The sequence below is a fragment of the Calidris pugnax genome, unplaced genomic scaffold, assembly GCF_001431845.1.
Source record: "Calidris pugnax isolate Ruff unplaced genomic scaffold, ASM143184v1 scaffold11, whole genome shotgun sequence".
Taxonomy (NCBI): domain Eukaryota; kingdom Metazoa; phylum Chordata; class Aves; order Charadriiformes; family Scolopacidae; genus Calidris; species Calidris pugnax.
This window is the reverse complement of record NW_015090803.1, coordinates 13,296,700-13,315,064: the sequence shown is the minus strand read 5'-3', so window position 1 is coordinate 13,315,064 and position 18,365 is coordinate 13,296,700. Positions and strand designations below refer to the sequence as shown.

Below are 18,365 nucleotides of genomic sequence, written 5' to 3'. Positions count from 1 at the left end.
GACTTTAAGATCATCAAGCCCAGCCGTTAACGTAGCACTCCCAAGTTACCACTAAGCCATGTCCCTCTAAACCCATGTCCCCTAACACTAAACTTGTCCCTTTAACAGACCTCAAACTCTATTTTGGGTGTGCAGAATTGCCAGCATGTTTTGGCCTTGACTATACCTCTGGTCAGCCTTCATTTTTCTCCATTCTGAGCCTGCTTCATCCCTTTAGGAACCTTTCAATGTGTTGTGCAAAAATACAAGTATGACAGTTCAGCTTTGCAAGATCTTTCTGACAAGAAAAAAAGAAACAACAAACAAAACCCACAAAAAGATCTCTCTAAAATATCTGGTTTGGATTTAATTTTATTTGTCATCTTTTATGAACAAATTACGAAATATACTTAATTCACAAATTGGAAATATTTACAATTTCTTTACAACAAGGCATTGTTGAGGTTTTGATTTATGGCGTTCTTAGAGCATTCTGTCTTTCAAAACAAAGACGTCGGTGTTGGTTTCAGCACACTGTTCGTTTACACTCTGAATGTGAAATGGGAGCCGTTTGGAAGAGTAATTTGCGCTCTCTTTTGATACGATCTACTGGGAAAACTGAGGCTGGATGCATTCACAATGTGGGGAGGGGGACTGTGCAGATGCGTTGCTGGTACCATGCCACGTGATCTGAAGCCATCATATTACACCAGATGCTGCTAAGTGGGGAGGAGAAAAAGATTCCCCTGAGCCATCCTTCCTCTGCCCTCTTCTCTTCTTTTTAGGAATCCTGTGACCAGGCTAAATGTGGTCCAGTTTAATTATTTTTTTTTTCCTAGTTTTTGAGTCTTCATGAGAAGAAGAGTCTTGAGAAGTCTATTTCAAATACTATCACAATTCTGAAAAGTTATTCAGAAAAAAAAAATAACAAAGGAGAGTAGCCAGGAAGTGAATAAATATTGTATATTCGCAAAATGTTTAGGAGACAAATTTTGAACATGTTTCTAAAAGGGAAATGCAACTGTGCTGTTCTGCAGTTGTGACATTTGAGCCATAAAAGCTAAGATAGTTCCATTTTCTCAATTTCTTGTAGTCTATTTTTTTTCCTGAAGAAAATTCTAAACCCACTTCTTTCCATGGAACTTTTAAAAATCTCTTAATATACACTTCCATTATAAATCAGATGTGGGCCACCATTGCTTAGGTTGTCTGTCATTTCCTGGAACAAGAAAAGAAAAGACTAATTAAAATTACAGTTATTTTATGATGTTTGAAATTCAGTTAGCTAAGGTTGTAACAAAAATTTAACAACTTTGAATTTCAATCAGTTAGAAAAACTTTACATTTTTTACTTGGCTTCATAAATCTCACTGTAAAAAGAAAAAATAAAAAAGAAATCACATTTCTTCCTACATAATTTAAGTATGTTTGAAACTTGATAGACTCATTGATATTGACTGAGTTGGACATTACTCTCAGACCACACATACAACACTGATGGCATCCGTGCAGGTTTTGTGACCTTGTTCTTTGAAAGTGCATGAACTCAAGCTTGAGTGGTTATCTACAAAGGAACAAGATGGTAATTAAGTCTTCGTTTCCATTCAAACCTTTTTCTGTGCTGACGTGTAATAAACAGATGCCATTAGATGCTAGCTGGGGTAGACATTTGGGAAGTAGGTCTAGATCCAAACAGGATCCAAGGGGTTTGACTGCTTGTCTGGGGATGGGACTGATTTTGGTTTTCCCTTACTATGCCAGACTACAATTTTTAGCAGTTCAGCAATTGCTACTCAAGTCGCAGATGAGTCATCTCGGAGTAAGCTGACCTGATCATGACTCAGAATCCTAAAGCACCTAAACCAAGATGTGTTTGGAGTTAGATTTTCTAATTCTCAAATTGCAATCCAAACAGTAGCTACTTAGCAGCTGTCTAAGCCTGGAGATGGCTGCACTAATTAAGCAGTTCTCTGACCTTCAAGGCTGCAAAGCCACAAAGAGTTTATGCTCAGAACTGCCTTATTCTGAGCAGTCCCAGGCCGATGTCATACCAAATTGAATTTGGATGCAGAAATGATCTGCTGCTTATGTCCAATGGCATATCCTAGAGAATATCCAATTATGCCAAGAGGAATGGGCACACATAAAAATGCAGTTTGGGTTGTTATTTTTGAAATTCAGGTAGATGAGGTGGAGGTCCACTGTTGGGCTAGTTCTAAAATATTTGCATGAGAACCAGAAGCTCTTTGCAGAGAAAGATTTAATTCACCTCTTCTACCTCCTGTGTACACTTGGAGAAAATGCAGAATGTTGGGCTAGTTCTAAAATATTTGCACGAGAACCAGAAGCTCTTTGCAGAGAAAGATTTAATTCACCTCTTCTACCTCCTGTGTACGCTTGGAGAAAATGCGGAAGAGGGATTTGATTGTCCCTCTTCTTGTGGAAGTTTCTGTGAAGAAAGTAAAGCAAGATTCATTGGGCTAAACAGAGAGAGAGAAAATCAGAAAGAAAGAGCCTGACTCTATAGAATAGTTGCTGAGATTCTTGGTAAAAAGAAGAAAATTCTGGGACCTGGTCTTTATTCCTAGTCTGACTCTTTCTCTCTCTTCTTTTAATCCACAATATTTGATTTTATAAATAGCTTGGGAGGCAAAGACAGGAACTCAGAATTCAACATAAATTGGAAACATTGATGCTTTCTCTCTCAGGTGTTACCAGCTACATTTTAAAGTAGATCACAAGACTTAATTGTTCCCTGTGCAGTTTTTGAAAGAAAGGATGTCCTATTCCTCTCTACAAAGTAAACTTAGGGCCATCAAACCAAGTAGCTTTGCCAATTAAAACTCCTGTGTTAAGTGTAAGCTTCAAAGAAAATAAGTTGTATAAACTTACTGATTTTAGAGCATTTTCTACCACCCAGCTCTCCATTTGGCGGGTGATGGTGTTGGATGTTTTTGTACGATGCCTTATTCTCCTCATATACTGAAGAGGAACATGCATGCCTAACACTGGACCGTGGATCCCAGTTTGGGGCCTGTCTGCTCTGAAACGAGGAGCTGTGTTTTGCCTCTTTGTAGGTGCCTAAAACCTTTGTTGGATCTACGCTGAAGATACCAGTCAGCTGGGAAAGGGACCAAGAACACCAAAGCAATTTAATACTAACTACCAGTCAACCACAGGTTGATAGTAATGGTCTGTCAGAAGGCTACTCATGAGTGAGTGTAAATTTCCTTTTGTCAGCTTTATCACTTGAATCTTCTGCAGACATCAGCTATTAGAATATCATCATAATTTCAGAAAAAATTGAAAACCATTTATTTCCCCCAATATTTCTATTTTCAAAAATAAAAGTATTAATAAATTAAAAAAATGTTGCTGAATTCAAGAAATGAAGCACACAGATTAGAAGCAGAGTGAGTCAATGGTGGCAACATCCAAATAGGAGCATTTGGATGTCTGTAACTAGGGTGAATATTTTAAATACTCAACTTACTTCCAGATTGCAGCATTCATCACGTAGAATTATGTCACTACCTGGAAGCACCGTTCCTGACTCAGAGTGACATCACAGCATCAGCCAACTTTGATTAGCTGAAACTATGACTTGCTCTTAGAGGTGGCCCTTCCTGAAGTGACATAACAAGATGGTAGCTCCCTAGTGTTCAGCGTACCTTGGAGGTAACTCTGGTGTCGGGGGAACCACCGGGCAGCTGGGCAGGTCGGTTATTTCAATACCCCTCAATCTCTAACATAAATATAACAATTATACAATAAATATAGCACAAACAAATGCACATGCAGTACATGTCTATATTACTGTATAGAGTATAAATATACAAAATAGTCTTATATATAAAACACTTTAAAGCTATTTTCTAAACCAGGGCCTAATTTAATGTAAGCTTTTAAGTAGCCTTCATTATTTTTTAGGGGCATGCCTTGAGCTAATCTACTCAAACCTGCCGGCAGCAGGCTGTCCACAGGCTGTAGGTCTGTGAAGTCCCAGGTCAGACCATCTACACATGCATACTGGATTCTACAACACACATGCAGGGAGCCCACCATAGGTGGGGCGCATCCCACATTTGCTGAGCATGTGCTCTACACATGCATCGTGGTCCTTCACCCAAGATAAGTGGGCACCTTGCAGTCCTCACTGCTAAGTGTCTAAAAGCTCAGAAGGTCAACAGGCCAGGAAAGGAGGCCATCTTCATGGCCATCTTCAGCCTCTCTCTTTTTCTCTCAAAAGGGCTTCATCTTTGGCCTTGTTGAGGCAAGAGTATCTTTGGAAGGCAGGATGTAGCCTACCATCTGCAAGAGTGTGGCCATACTTGCCTACATAGCACAACAGAATTCTGCTTCATTTTAAAACGAGAGGGAGAAATTTATCTCTTCCCTTGATTTTATCACCCTGTTTTGTTACTATTGTAACCAATACTGTTTCACTTTTAAAAACATATTTCAAATGTCTTCTAAGTGGAATTCAGTCTATATGTCTGCTTGGAGTCTCATTTCAGTAAAGAAACCAAAGAATAGCGAAAATTTTTAATGGACAATTAACTGCTATATCATGTTTTGTCAGGGAGTCTGAAAACGTTCTACAGTACAAATGAATGAATCCTTGCTCTGCTCTTCAGAGGTCTCAATAGTTAAGATACAGACTGCTGAACTTAACTGTAGTGCCAACTTGCATGTGGAGGTTTAGATGGACAGCCCACTTGGCTTTTGTTCCCTTCTCTACTCATTTCTCAAAGGAAAGGCATTGGATACAAAGTCCAAAAGTTAAGCACAGGGTGTCAGTGAACATTTTGCTTCTCAAATAGAAATCACATCTGTAACTCCAAGGAGCTGATTTCAAGAATTCTTTTCCATTAATTCTTTTGGCCCTACATGCTCAACTTTAGGAGCTTAATTTTGAGCACTTAAACATGGGCTTTGATACCTGGGTAAGCTTCCTTTTAACAGAGAAAGGCAGTAAATGCTGTAAATGCTCAGTGCTGCTGCAAATCAGACCAGTTTCATTTAGGTGTCTAAATATGCCCTTAGGTGTTTAGGTTTAGTCATCTAGGTTTGTGAACTGTGGCTTTTTTGTTTAAATAACCCACTTTATAAGCTGAGTACTTGGGAGAGGAAGAAATTGATTAAATCCTTGAAGCATGCAATGATGTGGTTACAGAAAGCATTCTGTGCTTTTTCACAGTACAATACATGATAATCCATATTAATAAGGCTTCCAATTATTTATGAAGTGCTATATTTAGCAGCTAAGCCCTTGAACAACTATACAATGGAATTATGTTGAAAATGGATGTACTTCATTGAAATGGATGTACTGCAAATATACAGTACCTAAAAATAGCTCCATATAATGCAACATAATAAAGCTTACACAGAATGGCAGCGTTTCATTTCCCAGAAGCTCTTTCTCATATAACACTGAAAACTGAATACATCTCTTGCCAATTGTAAATGTTAACACGTACAGTAGCATTTTAGGAGAAGCACAACAAATAAAGGAGGACACACAACTCACTTTTTCTGCCATTTCATGGGAGTGATGCAATGAATGTTCTCTTTCTGAGAACATTCGCCTTTGTTCATAGCTGGCTAGCCGACAAGTGAGCCATGAAGAAAGGGTGCAACCACCAATTCCAATGCATGCAAGAGACATGGAGGCAAGATGCAAAGAATAGAGAGCAGACGACTTCTTTGTCAGAGCACGAAGAAATTGAAAATTTAAGATTCCTCCAATTAGGCCACAGATGCAACAGGCAGAAAAAAGTATCATCTGTCAAGAAAGACAAAAGAGGTTATGTCACAGTAACATTTTTCTGAGACGGATTCATTCATATAAAAATGAGACTAACCATAATTCAATGCTTTGATAACATCATGGGCTGCAAAATACTACACAGACACTCATTTTTATCTCCGTCAGCTCCTACAGAGCTCAAAGGGAATACGATACCTTCTGGTGTACAAGAGTTAAGATTGATGTTGCATGTAAGATAAAGTTGGGTAGAATGAGTCGCTCATGTTAAAAGCTAGTCAAATCTTTTGATTTCCAGGTTTTTATTCAAAACAGTACCCTGAAAGAATGTGTCGTAATTTTCTATTGTGCAGTTTCTCACCACTCCTCAGGGGTGAATGCCTCGTGTAAACACCTCACAGTAAATCTCTCTTGCTTTGTGTGCCCTCTGATTATGCCTCCTGTTCAATTCTAATGTGTGCAGTCAGACAGCAGTTGGAAGCTTTTTGGGGGACTTGAGAAGTGTTCAGGGTGAATGTGCTGGACAAAGAAGCAAGAGAAACAACAAAGAAATCTGTGATGCAGCTCTACAGAAGGTCAGTGTGGTGATTGCGTTTGTTTGTTTGTTTGTTTTTAACTTTGTTAAAATGTTTTTTGGGAACTTTAGAAGGATGTGAAACAGGCTGCAATTAACGAGACATGTTAAAGACATCCTATCACTTTAATCACAGAGATGCCACCCTGGTTCAGGATGTCCTTGAGCCACAAATGACTTGAGGGCAAGAGAACTTATTATGGAGACACTGCTAAATTATTGTCTCCTTGACTGATGGCCTGTCAGATGTTGATCTAGATGGGCCTTTGATGTTACTCAATATGGTTTTGTATATGTACTTATCCTACTGTGGTAGGAACAATTTGTGGAGCCTTACAGACCACTTCTGTACACAACTGGGATGAGAATTTCATCCAGAATGTGGCATTCAGGCTGTATGCTGCGGTCCATTGGGAAATGACTATTCCGTGAGACCATCAGAACAGACAACTTTTAGAAACTGGTTATGGTCCACATGCTTTAAAAAATGAGACTGTCATTGTAACAGGTTTCAGGATAACTTGTTTATAGGCAAAAATAATCTGAGAGAGATGTTGATTCCCTTCACACTTATGTTGATTTTACATGACTTCTGTATGTACATGGCAGAATAATCAAGCTGACAGAAAATTAAGCCAGACATTATCACTTACAATAGGATCATGTCTTTAACATAAAGTTCTGCTGTGACACCATTTTGCTTCAGTAAGAAAAATTACTGTGCTTCTGATTCTTAGAAGAGACAGAAAACATCTGCCACCACTTTACAACTGGCTTATTCATGGTTCTGATTGCAAAAAGAGCTTATTAGAACAGTGAACAGTTATGATATCTAGGATCCAAGCTGGTCAGCAGCCTCAAAGAGGTGGCAGTCTGGTCACGCCGCACTTCACAGAAAGTGTTTTTTGGAGGAGAGAAGTTAAAATCCAGTGAAGTAATTGGGAACTTTGTATTGAATTGGCATAAAGTTGTGTCAACGGGTTTTCCATCCGTATTTATCCACACAGGGATAAAGAGGGATGTGTGCCTTAAATAGGCCGTTTCAGAACTGCCTTGTTTTGCTTGATTAACCCCAAGTGCTGATTGCTTTTTTGGACTGCTGACTTGCAATTTTTACTGACTTTTTATCAGAAACACTTGGACTTCACCCCCAGTAAGGAGTTCAAATTAGATAAGTACGCCTCTCAGACACTTATGTGTTACATATGCAGTGGAAAAACTTACAACAAGTCCAGATTTTTTTTTGGCGCACAGTATTCCACATATACCACAAAGCAGAAACTGCAAAGGAAAAAAACACCAATTATTTCATCATTTAAGGTCTTAAGTTTAAATCCTGCTGTGTTGCTGTAGTGGTGACCACAACAGTAGGTTAGGCAATGGTTACGGTTGTTGTCAGCATTTTTATCACAAACCTTGTGTTTCAGGAAGTTATAACTCAACCATAAACACACTTATCCGAGAAGAAGAAACTGGAATGAGAAGTCAGACTGAAGATGATTACTCATAAAAAAAAAAAAAGAAAAAAACCCTACTTTTAAGCTGCATGGATAAACAAAACATGAAGAAACCCCCCAGTGTTACAAGCAAAACCTTTTTTTTCTATGAAAAGTTTATCAAGGTAGTAGTCAAAGTAGATGCAAATCATCTACTTCCAAGAATTGCTGAGGTAGTTAATGCCCTGATCCTACAGTGTGAACAGTGTGAGCTGCTGAGGGATCAGATATGGCTTGTTGTCCTCAAGCCAGTGGAACTCTGGGTGTCAGTGGCATTCAGTCACCTCCGTGGGTGCAGGTGTAAATGTGAGTACCTCTGTTGGTGTGGCTACGTGCAGGAAAACCTGTTTCAGATTCTAGACAGCCCACTTTGCAAGAGATAACATGAAGGCATCTGTACTTTTTTCAGATAGTGCCCTTTCACAAACTGGTCTGCTGATTGTTGCATCAAGCATTAAGCAAAAACTAATCAACAAAAACAGAAGCACCCCCTACCAGCTGATAGGAATAGATGTTAATGCTTTTTAGTGACCTGTGCAAAGACCGATGATATTCTCTGATGTCTCTTTTTCCTCCTCCAAAGAAGTTTAACAAGGGAAACAGCGAATAGTCCCTGAGGGAGCAGTGGTGGTAGGAACTACTGTAGTCATATGAAAGCAATAAGGGCTTCTCCAGGTGTTTGTAATACTGTCAAAAGATTTCTTCAATACCTCATAAACTTCTTTATTAAGAAATCTGTGCTCCTTATTTTCAGTAAAGCTAACCCTACACCCCTATTGGGAAGTAATTTTAGAGTTTTAAAACTGGATTTTTCCACATCTTTTTTTGTGCTGAGGTGGTATTTCTAGCAAAAGACTCTGCTTGACCTTGATGTAGGATTAAATCACAGAACAGACCTGGCTACTACATAAGAAGTGAAAAAAAATTAAGTAGTTTCTACACAGCATTCAGGGTCCATTTAATATATTGCAGGTACATCTCATTTACCCTCCAAAATTTTGCAACTTCAGTATCTCAGTTCAGGAGATGCTTTAATACATAGTTTATCTCCCTCCAACTAAAGTAGTTCATGCATATAGTTAAGCATAAACCTTTTTCTCTGAGTTAGGCCCATTGAATCGGTTCCTACAATTAATATGGTTATATTTTTTTATATTCTTTACATCTATACTAAGCTTGGGATGTGGACTTAATACCAATCCAATTACACAGAGGGCTCAGTCAGGTAGACCATGGCACTGTATGGCTCAGGACATACAACTGGTAATTGCTACTAGAGTTCATCCATCAGAATAACAATCAAAAGCCCAATGGGTAGGGCTCTTCTGCCCCTCTTTCACAGGCAGAAGAGAGTTCAGCACAGAACTATCACACCTGCCTTGTAAGTTTTCACTCAGGCTTTCTGTGAAGCTTTGGAGTTTCACTCCCAATCTTGTCACTGCAGGTTGCCTTCAAATGAAGGCATGCTTCACATCTTCACATGTAGTATTTTATATTTCTCAACATTAATGCAGAAATGTCAAAAAAATTATTCAAGACATCATTTTTATTAAGTTCTATTCAGTCAGACTTGATAAAGCAGATGAATAATATAATTTCGCTCTGTAGTTGAATACGATTAAAAGGAAAATTTTGTCTAAGAAAAAATTTATGAGTTCTGGAGAGCTTATAGAAAGGATCTGGAAGATTCCATCAAAGATAGTTTCGTAACAAGTGTATGTTAACTAGTTTAAAAAGCTGGCGTTTGGGTAATTTACCTTCAAAGATGAAATAATAAGTCACCCATTTTGTCAAAAATGCTCTAATTCTTCTTCTGTTAGAGTCAATGGATTTTTTACCATTGATTTCAGTCAGAGAAGACTTTCTATTTCCATTGTACAGTCTTGGCTAGCCAGAAGGGAATGTAATGAACAAATTATATTAGCCTTGCACATGACCGAAAGAACAACAAGAAAATTATAGATTCATTTGGCAACAGCACCCACCAGTTTGGGCAGTTCTGCTATTCTTTACTGTTTTTCAAAGACAGGACACACACTTTTCCAAGCCACTTTGGACATTAGGAAAAGGTTCTTCACTGAGAGGGTGGTCAGTCAATGGAACAGGCTCCCCAGGGAAGTAGTCATGGCACCAAGCCTGTCAGAGAACAAGGAGCATCTGGATGATGCTCTTAATCATATAGTTTGGTTTTAGGTAATCCTGGAAGGAGCAGGGAGTTGGAGTCGATGAACGTTATGGGTCCCCTCCAATTTGAAATATTCTATGATTATATGATTCTATGGTAATATTGCATTGTGTCACAGTCTGTATTTATAGTCTGTATTTTCTCTCTCTGTACATTTACAATAGCACATATACACAAGGAATATGGCGTTCTGTAGTTAATGATCTCAAGAGAGAGGCAATTGAAATATTCTATTCTGTTCTGTTCTGTTCTGTTCTGTTCTGTTCTATTCTATTCTATTCTAACTCAGAGGAGCTGGGTATTCCTGGTTCTTCCACTTTCCTCTGTGTGAGCTTGAGAAAGTCATGCCAAAGTTTTATAAACCATATGACTAAGAGACAAACAAGTTGTGAAACTGAATGCACTAATGTTCCTGAACGTGTTAAAAACATTGGAAGAAAAGCACTTGGGCAGTAGCAAAGGATTAATATTATTTTGGGGGTTTTTTTAGGTGACATTCTGTGTTATATTCACAGAGAAAAGGCTTGCCCAAGAAGCCGTATGGTTATTTATTTATGACAGCAGGCATTTTGTGATTAAAACCACTGGATGAATTTGAGCCACAGTGTCAGGCAATTAAACCTCATGCAACGCTTTGAAAATGATGAGCCAAGCTTACCACTCTCTTCTGAGGCTGCAGAGGATTCTAATTTACTAGAAGCAGTGGAAACCTGCTTTACAGAGAGAATATTTGCAATACCCGGGGCTCAGAAACTGTGCTCATGTGGAGACCTCTAGAAAGGTTAGGAAGTCAGTGCAGTATTATGTGATTGACTCTGATTGTTGCTTTTTGATGGAATATCTAGGGGCTCAGGGAATTTTTTTGTTGGTGCTATAGTAATTTCCTGTAAATTTTTTGATGTCTCAGTGTTGTGATCAGCAGTAGTGAGAGTGGATGGGAGAAACTCCACTAGCTCTTTGTACCAGGAAAAGAATATGAGTACAAATCAGACTCAAAAGGAATTTCCTATCTTTGTTCCTGTTTGTCTTTTAATTTTAACTCTTCTAATTTATATTACTGTTAACTGAATACAGCCACCAGGGGCTCTGCTGTCTTGCCACTCTCTCTCTGTTCTTGGCTATCCTGAAGGATTTCATCTTCATGTCCATATGCCATACCATTTAAACTTTACACACAGTACTGTGTATTTACTAAAGTCTAGTTAGACAACATCCACAGCCTCTTCCTCATCCACTAAGTGAGTCACCTTGTCATAGAAGATCAGGTTAGTCAAGCATGACCTGCCTTTCATGAACCCATGCTGACTGGGCCTGATTGCGTGGTTGTCCTGTACGTGCCATGTGATGGCACTCAAGATGGTCTGGTCCGTAACCTTGCCTGGCACTGAGCTCAGACTAAGAGACCTGTAGTTCCCCACATCCTCCTTGCGGACTTTCTTGTAGCTGGGTGTCACATTTGCTAACTTCTAGTCAACTGGAACCTCCCTGGTTACACAGGACTGCTGATAAATGGTGGAAAACTCTCTTTTGGTCTGTTGAACTTTGGAATAAAGAACCAAGGACCTCCCAGAAAAGGAGAATGTTTGTTTTGAGCCTACTTTAGTTTACTTTATATTAAATATGGCCTTGAAACAAAACCTCAGAGCCAAACACTGAGAAATTTCAGTAAGGAGGCTAAAATCTCAATTTAGATTCAAGTTTTGTGGTTTGGATCCATCCCTATTTCATATTTTCTGGGAAAAAAAAAGACTTGGCCTCTTTCACTTTCTCCTCGAAAAAAAAGGAGGCTTTCTTACTGGTAGTCTGAAAAAAAGATTCAGTTTTAGTTATATCTGCAGAGAGCCACAGATTTTGTGGTTTCCACCATGCAGAAGAAAAGGAACTATTTTTATATTGTATGTTGAATCTAAGAAACCTTTCTTTCTTCTGTTTTGAGGAGGCAAAAGCAATGGTGAGTGTAATTCCCTTGAGAAAATGAAAACTGTCTATGGAAAAGCTTTCTGGAGAGAGGCTGAAGAAAATAGTAAAGAAAACCTGTTGAATGTAAGGACTGCTTGATCCCTAGTTACTGTTCATGACAAAGAAGCAGCCCAAACTACATACACTCTCTGGAAAGCTCTCCAGCATTCTGGGTCATCCATATGTATCTGATGAAATAGGGGAAGGGAAATTATTCCAAATTTGAATCTAACACAGTGACAATGCAAGCATATTATACCGAGTAAAATAATCCCCTATGTGGAAGAATAAACAATCAAAACACAATGAACAGCTTCACTTCTATCCATTTGTGTCAGATGGTAAACCAGAAATTCTGTGTTTTACCCTAAAACTGTATAAACATGTGACTACCATGAGAATATCCAGGAATTTGAAATCAGTAATGTCTAGAAAGGACCAATCTGTTTCATAATCTTGTTGCTTCAACACCATCCAAATGAGAAAAAAGCTGAAATCCCTAAAGGACAAACTGAGCAGAGAAGGCGTCTCTAATTGTAACTCTCCTTCAAAGCAGTATTTCAGAACAAGGATTAAGTTTTCTTAGTGCACACATAAAGGGCACAGAATCCACTCATGAAAAAGGCAACAGGCAAAAAGAACGAGCCCAGGTAGTAGCCTGGTACCTCCACAGAGAAACACAATATTCTTTTCAAAAAGGGGATGGAAACTTCTAACGATGTGGTTGTCCCATGCAAGGGGTCGTGGGGACAGGAATGTTAGGCTGGTTGCAAGACACCCAGGCTCAGAACCAGAAGCAACAACATTGCCACAACCCAACCCTGTGTCCCACCAAATCTGTCATGCTGAGAGGGGTGCTCTGCTATTTGAAGTGAGACATAGTGTTAAAACCTGTCTAATCTGAGCTAATACCTTGACTTGGCAATGTGCTGTTTGGTCATATCAGCCCAGGTGGTGCTACAATTTCCAATGATTCAAGCCATATTCAAGCAGTTTAAATTCCATCCCAGTCCCTGTGATTAGTGTTTCCATTCATCTGGTTCCAGGCCTGTGGAGATCCTTTAAAAATGGGAAAAGGTTTTTAGAAACACTCAATGAAATTTAGAAGAGGGTCTCTGAACCTGAATGTCTACCTGCCATCAGTGATTCAAAAAGCCTGTGGTCATCTGGAAAAGCACTCAAATTCTCAGCACAAAATTATAATATTTATTTACTTGTTAAGGGCCAATCAGAATAACAAATAGTAAATAATGCTTTTTGTTGGTGGTGTATCAAGTATTTAGTTTAGACTATGACTGCTTTCATCTCAGAAATTAATAAATTAAAGATCATTCCCTGTAGGTGATACGAAGTCTTATCTCAGCAAAACATTTAACCATATGCTTAAGTCAGTCTATATGCAACAGATCCTCTGAAATATAACCCAGGAACTACAACACATTTTGGACAGACCATCTTCCAGATTGGTTTATGCTTCTGGAGTGTCTGAATGATAAAGAAAACCTACTGAAAGATTTCTCAGCTGGAGTGAATTGTCCTGGTTCCACACAAGGCAAGAAGCTCCCATGCTTGATACATCCTCCCTCATCTATAGGTACAGAATTCTCTCCTGCTTCCACTGAGCTCACTGAGTGCTGCGATTCATTTCATCAGGAGCAGGAGCCAGCCAGAATTATGGTCAGATTGATGAAAATGCAATGCACATGTTAAAATAAAGTAGGATCACATCTGCATTTTGTCTGCATACTGAACAATAATGTGGATTTTTTAGTGTTCTTTTGAAAAAAAAGAATAGTTTGACTGTTCTTTCCAAAGGAAACTTGGCAGTAGTAAAAACTAGATGCAAAATTTAATGTTTTTAAAATTTTAGGCCACCAGCATTGATTTAACAGTCTAAAATGTTGTTCCTGCTCTGGGAGAGTTCCATACTGACTGAGCGACCCTTTCTCCTTTCCTTCAAATTCTGGGTAAAAAAAATAATCAAATATTTCAAGTGCCAAACTATAAATGCAGATTTTTAATGGTCAGGCAGACTTCCACTGTGCTAAAATCACAAATCATGGAAACAATAACTCTACCTCTACAGACAGACAAACCAATCAACATCCAGAGAAGGTGTATCTCTCAAATACATTTAGATATTTGTCTTTATAAGGGATGAAACTATTACTCTTGAGGGGCATAGCCAGAAGTGAATCATCAGGTATCTCTCTTGCATATGAAGATAGATGGCATATTTGACTGAAGATGTGGCTTTTGTCTCTCTTTCTCTCTCTCTCTCTCTGTGACAGAATCTCATTTATAGCAAGAATTTGTTCACTACTGCAGAATAAATGAGTATTAGAACCATATACATGTATGTGTGAATATATAGTCACTATTCCTAGTGATAGTGATTAAACCATTATGTTCTAAATATAGATGGGAAAGCATGTGAGCATTTTAAAATATCTGTGAATGCTTTTTGAATTATTATCTTCTGATTATCTTTTTTTTGTGCAAAAGCCTTTGCTATGGATGTTGTTATTCTTGCTATGTTTGTGTGAGCAGTTCAGTGTGCTCATTAGCTGGATCATTTCTATAGTACATCTTATTGGAACGGTGGGTTTTATATCTCAATTTCTGAAAGAAAAAGGTCTGACAGACAGTGAGTGGAGTAGATTATACCAACACAATCATAGCAAACAGAAAGAACATCCATAAATAAACATCATGTTCATGGGGCTGGTTTTGGGGGTTGGGTTTTGGCTTTTTTTTTCTTTTCAATTTAGCAGCCATGGCCTATTTTAAAAAGAATAGGTTGGACATTATGTAAAATAAACTGGATAGTCATCTCCACATGCTCCAGGTAATTTAAGTCAGTCACACCTTCAGTTGTTTTGGCTACTTTTTGAACAACTCTTACTGTCTTAATCCAACTCAACTCCAATGAGAACAACTAATTTAGAAACTTCCCATTTCTATGCATTTTTGATGTAGTTCTTTCTCATTCTTGCCTACTCCACTTTCTCTGACTTACTTATACATAATGCAGGGCATGCAAAGAACAGAGCACTTCCAGCCCGTGTTTAACTTCACTTGTATCTCTAATCCTATGGGTGGGGTTCACATGCTTAAAGTTATGTTAGTAAATTGTCTGCCTGAACAGAGGCAGCGAACAATAAGAAAACTCATTTAAGAAGAAAGCTAATGCACCACAAATGCCAAGCATCAAAGGGAGGCAAGTATAGGAGATAGAATGTGCATGATTTTAAGATGCCCAAATTTTAGAAATTCAGGTTAAGGTTTCCATGGTGATGCTATCTTCATCTACTTCCTTATGAACTTGGGCCTCTGCTGAGTTCCACCCACATAAAGGATAGAACAGGGTCAAAAGTTTTCAATATATTTCCAGATACGTTATAGCAGGAGACATGACACTGTTAAACTTAACTCCAATGTTTTGTATCCTAAAATGTCAAAATATTAGTTTTTGCTTTAACGTCCCTTTCTTCTCCTTGTGGAAAAGAACATTAATGTTCATTTCTCAAAGGAAATCCTTGATCCAAGCATGCGAATTGGAAAACAATAACATATTTTATGCAAGACATATTCTTTAATACAGGCAGCATGAGCTCAGTGTAAAACCCAGCAAGCAGAAAGGTGGCTTATGCCATTTCTGCAGCAGGACAATTCTGAGGACTGTGCAAACAAACTTTAATTTATACCCAGTTACCCATGGCCCTAAGCACCCCTGGAGGACAGTAGATCTCTGGCCCCTTCCAGTCCTGTCTCACCTGCTGGTCAGAAGAAAAAAACCTAACAGACAATTTAAACTGTTGGAATAGTACAAAGAGGGTGCCGTAGTGGTGATAATATAGACCAGGGATCTTTAGTTCAAGGCACGGTACGTAAGCCTTTATAACCATCTCACCCCACTCTGCACGTGGCTGTGATTTCTCATTTCTTCTTCTACGTGAAGCAGAAACTGCTTGCTTCCACATTGCAGTTTCTCTGTGGCCTCTCTCTGCCTACCCAACCTGCAGTTGTTTGCACAGTCCCTAGCAGCTGATGCCTGCCTCAGTGGCTCTGCTTGTGGGCATCCTTCACCCACTTGCTACAAGTCCCTTTGGGTTCCCTTCCATGCCTCTGCACTCACGTATGGAGAGAACTTCCTATAAACGTCTGCAAAATCACTTCATTGTCTTCTCTGTCTTATTTCTTTCTAAAACTCTACCTATGAACAGCTAGAAAACAGCCAGGCTGCTGGTGTGTTAATGCAACCACCTGTTATACTGATCAATTTGGGTTTGTTGTTTCTTTATACTCCCTTACATCCTTTTATCCCACATCTGTCTCTTGCTTTGACTGTAAGGTCCTTGGAATCAACATGTAATGGAATAGGATCTTGATCTATGGATAGTACAAACTCTGGGGGAACAGAAACCATAAAAATGAATGAGGCAGTTGTGCAGAAAATGTGCATCGTCATGAAATGGTATCAGCTGTGATAGCGTTGTCACAAAATGCAATCACTGCATAAAATACTGATCTTACTGACTGGTCAAAACTCTTTGACTTCAGTGAAACCCAGGATATTGCCATCTGTCATTAAATCTTCAGATAGACACTGGTTTTGAGTAATCTTTTTTTTTTCATTGGCAATGATCAGAAATCTCCTTCTCTGAAGTGATTCTGATAATTACCTGTTGGCCACTGCCTTATCTGATCTGGTCATCATTCTCATTTCTCACCTACCTGTTCTGCAGTATAGAATTATGTGTGTGTTTATATACTGCCAAAAATATTTATGACTGTTGTCAATAATTAATAATTATTGGTAGTGAGAATATTACATGAAGCACTTTGTCAAAATGAATCTGTAAATTACTCTGATGAATAATCAAGAGTGTTTTGCATTTATCATCTTATCTCAAGCAAAGCAAACAATCCTTTTTGAAATACTGCTGTACAATCTAAGCTGGCCAAAACCAGCTTTGGAGTTCAAAAATGCCCACTCATGTTTAGGCTGAATATTCAATATTTCCCACTCTTTGTTTCATAAACATAAACAACCATTTGGAGGCAAATTCTTCCTAGCAACATGCGTAACTCAAACTGAAAAAATAAGAAAGGTTTTTGAGAAGTGAGAAATATTCTGTGATATGAACGCGATGCTTCTGTTAACCCATTACTGGTGTTTGATTCTTTTGTTCATTTTACAAGAAGCTCAGGGTGCCCAGATCATGGGACCATATCTTTCCTTTTCCTTCCCGTTTCCTCTTTCTCTTTTTCCTCCAAAAGCTCAGGACTCATCTGACATAGCCTTGACATTATTTTAAAACGCCGTTTGACAGTCTCATCATAAGGGACAGGGCTGCTCTTTTTAAAAACAAAACTCAGTGTCAATTTAAAGATTGCAAGCTACGGCCCGTGTTCCACTGGAGGCATCGGGCTTTCCCAGGTGAGAGAACGGGTTCACCCAAAGTTCAGTTGTTCACAGCAAAATTGGAAAAGGAAAAGGAGCAAGAAAGAAGAGGTCTCCCTCCCCCCCCGTCCTTCCCACCCGACACACACATCCATCTCTGCCCCGGTGCCTCCCCCCTCGCCCCACGAGGATGCGGACCGTACCCCATGCACATCGGAAATGGACCCGGCGAGGCTCTCGGCGCAGCATGCACACGCGGGAGGGAAGGGAAGGGGAGGGGGATGCCTTCGCACGGTCTGCTCATCACCATCAAGAGTTAAAGAGAGAGTGAAATGGCTAACGTACACACACCCCGCTCCATACCGGAGAAGAGTCTCCCAGCTGAGGTTTATGCTCTGTGAGGACCAGGCTGAAACTGACCGCCCCCACGGCCACGCTGGACACCCCTAACCCTATCTCCAGCACGGAGAGCACCAGGAGGCTCCCGATGATCTGGCTGCTGGTGCACATCCTCCCTCGGTCATCCTTCCTTCCCGATCAGCCGGGGAAACCGCGCATCCTCCTCCTTCTCCTCCTCCGGCGCTCGGGGCCGGGGCGCGGCGGGCGGCTGGGCAGCGCGGCCGGCGGTACGTGCAGCACCGGCCGCCTCCTCAGGGGCTGCGCCTCCTCCGGAAAAGTCGACCTTGTCTCATCGCCTCCTGCGCTCTCATTGAAATGACCTCACTGGGAGTATTTTTTTTTTCTTCTTTTCTTTCCTTTTTTTTTTTTTTGCCATCTCATCCCTTCCTTTTCAGGGTCCCCCCCCTCCAACCTTTTATTTCTCTCCCCCCTCTCTCTTCTCGGGTTGGGGGTTGGGAGGGGGAGAGGAGTGTGGCGAGCCCACCCCGGCTATATTTATGTATGAATCTAGACCCAATGCACAGCCGAGGCGCTACGGCAGCCCCGCCCCAGGGCCACAAGGCACAGCACCTTCCTCCCGTTCTTCCTCCCCCGCT

The 18,365-nt window shown here is 39.8% G+C and overlaps 1 protein-coding gene across 5 annotated transcripts; it reads right to left on the bottom strand.

Annotated features, from left to right (window-relative positions):
• Window positions 1–333: 333 nt before the first annotated feature.
• Window positions 334–17,960, bottom strand: TMEM196 (transmembrane protein 196). Of its 5 annotated transcripts, none has more exons than XM_014937599.1 (5): window positions 17,716–17,960; window positions 7,548–7,604; window positions 5,513–5,767; window positions 3,651–3,724; window positions 334–1,198 (listed from the first exon to the last, which is right to left on the bottom strand). In XM_014937599.1, the coding sequence occupies exons 1-5, from the start codon at window positions 17,878–17,880 to the stop codon at window positions 1,192–1,194; spliced, it is 558 nt and encodes a 185-aa protein (XP_014793085.1). In that variant the 5' UTR covers window positions 17,881–17,960; the 3' UTR covers window positions 334–1,191. The 5 variants fall into 5 exon arrangements, with proteins under 5 accessions (XP_014793085.1, XP_014793086.1, XP_014793087.1 ...); XM_014937600.1 differs by having other exon boundaries at window positions 17,722–17,960; XM_014937601.1 differs by having other exon boundaries at window positions 17,734–17,960.
• Between the last annotated feature and the right edge of the window lie 405 nt (window positions 17,961–18,365).

Excerpts from the sequence above, each read along its gene's own strand:
- TMEM196 (XM_014937599.1), bottom strand. The coding sequence starts at position 17,880 with ATGTGCACCAGCAGCCAGATCATCGGGAGCCTCCTGGTGCTCTCCGTG. Across the intron at positions 5,768-7,547 it reads AAAAAAAATCTGGACTTGTT|ATGATACTTTTTTCTGCCTG; the intron begins GTAAGTTTTTCC and ends CTTTCTTGACAG. Across the intron at positions 3,725-5,512 it reads CCCATGAAATGGCAGAAAAA|AGATTGAGGGGTATTGAAAT; the intron begins GTGAGTTGTGTG and ends TATTTATGTTAG.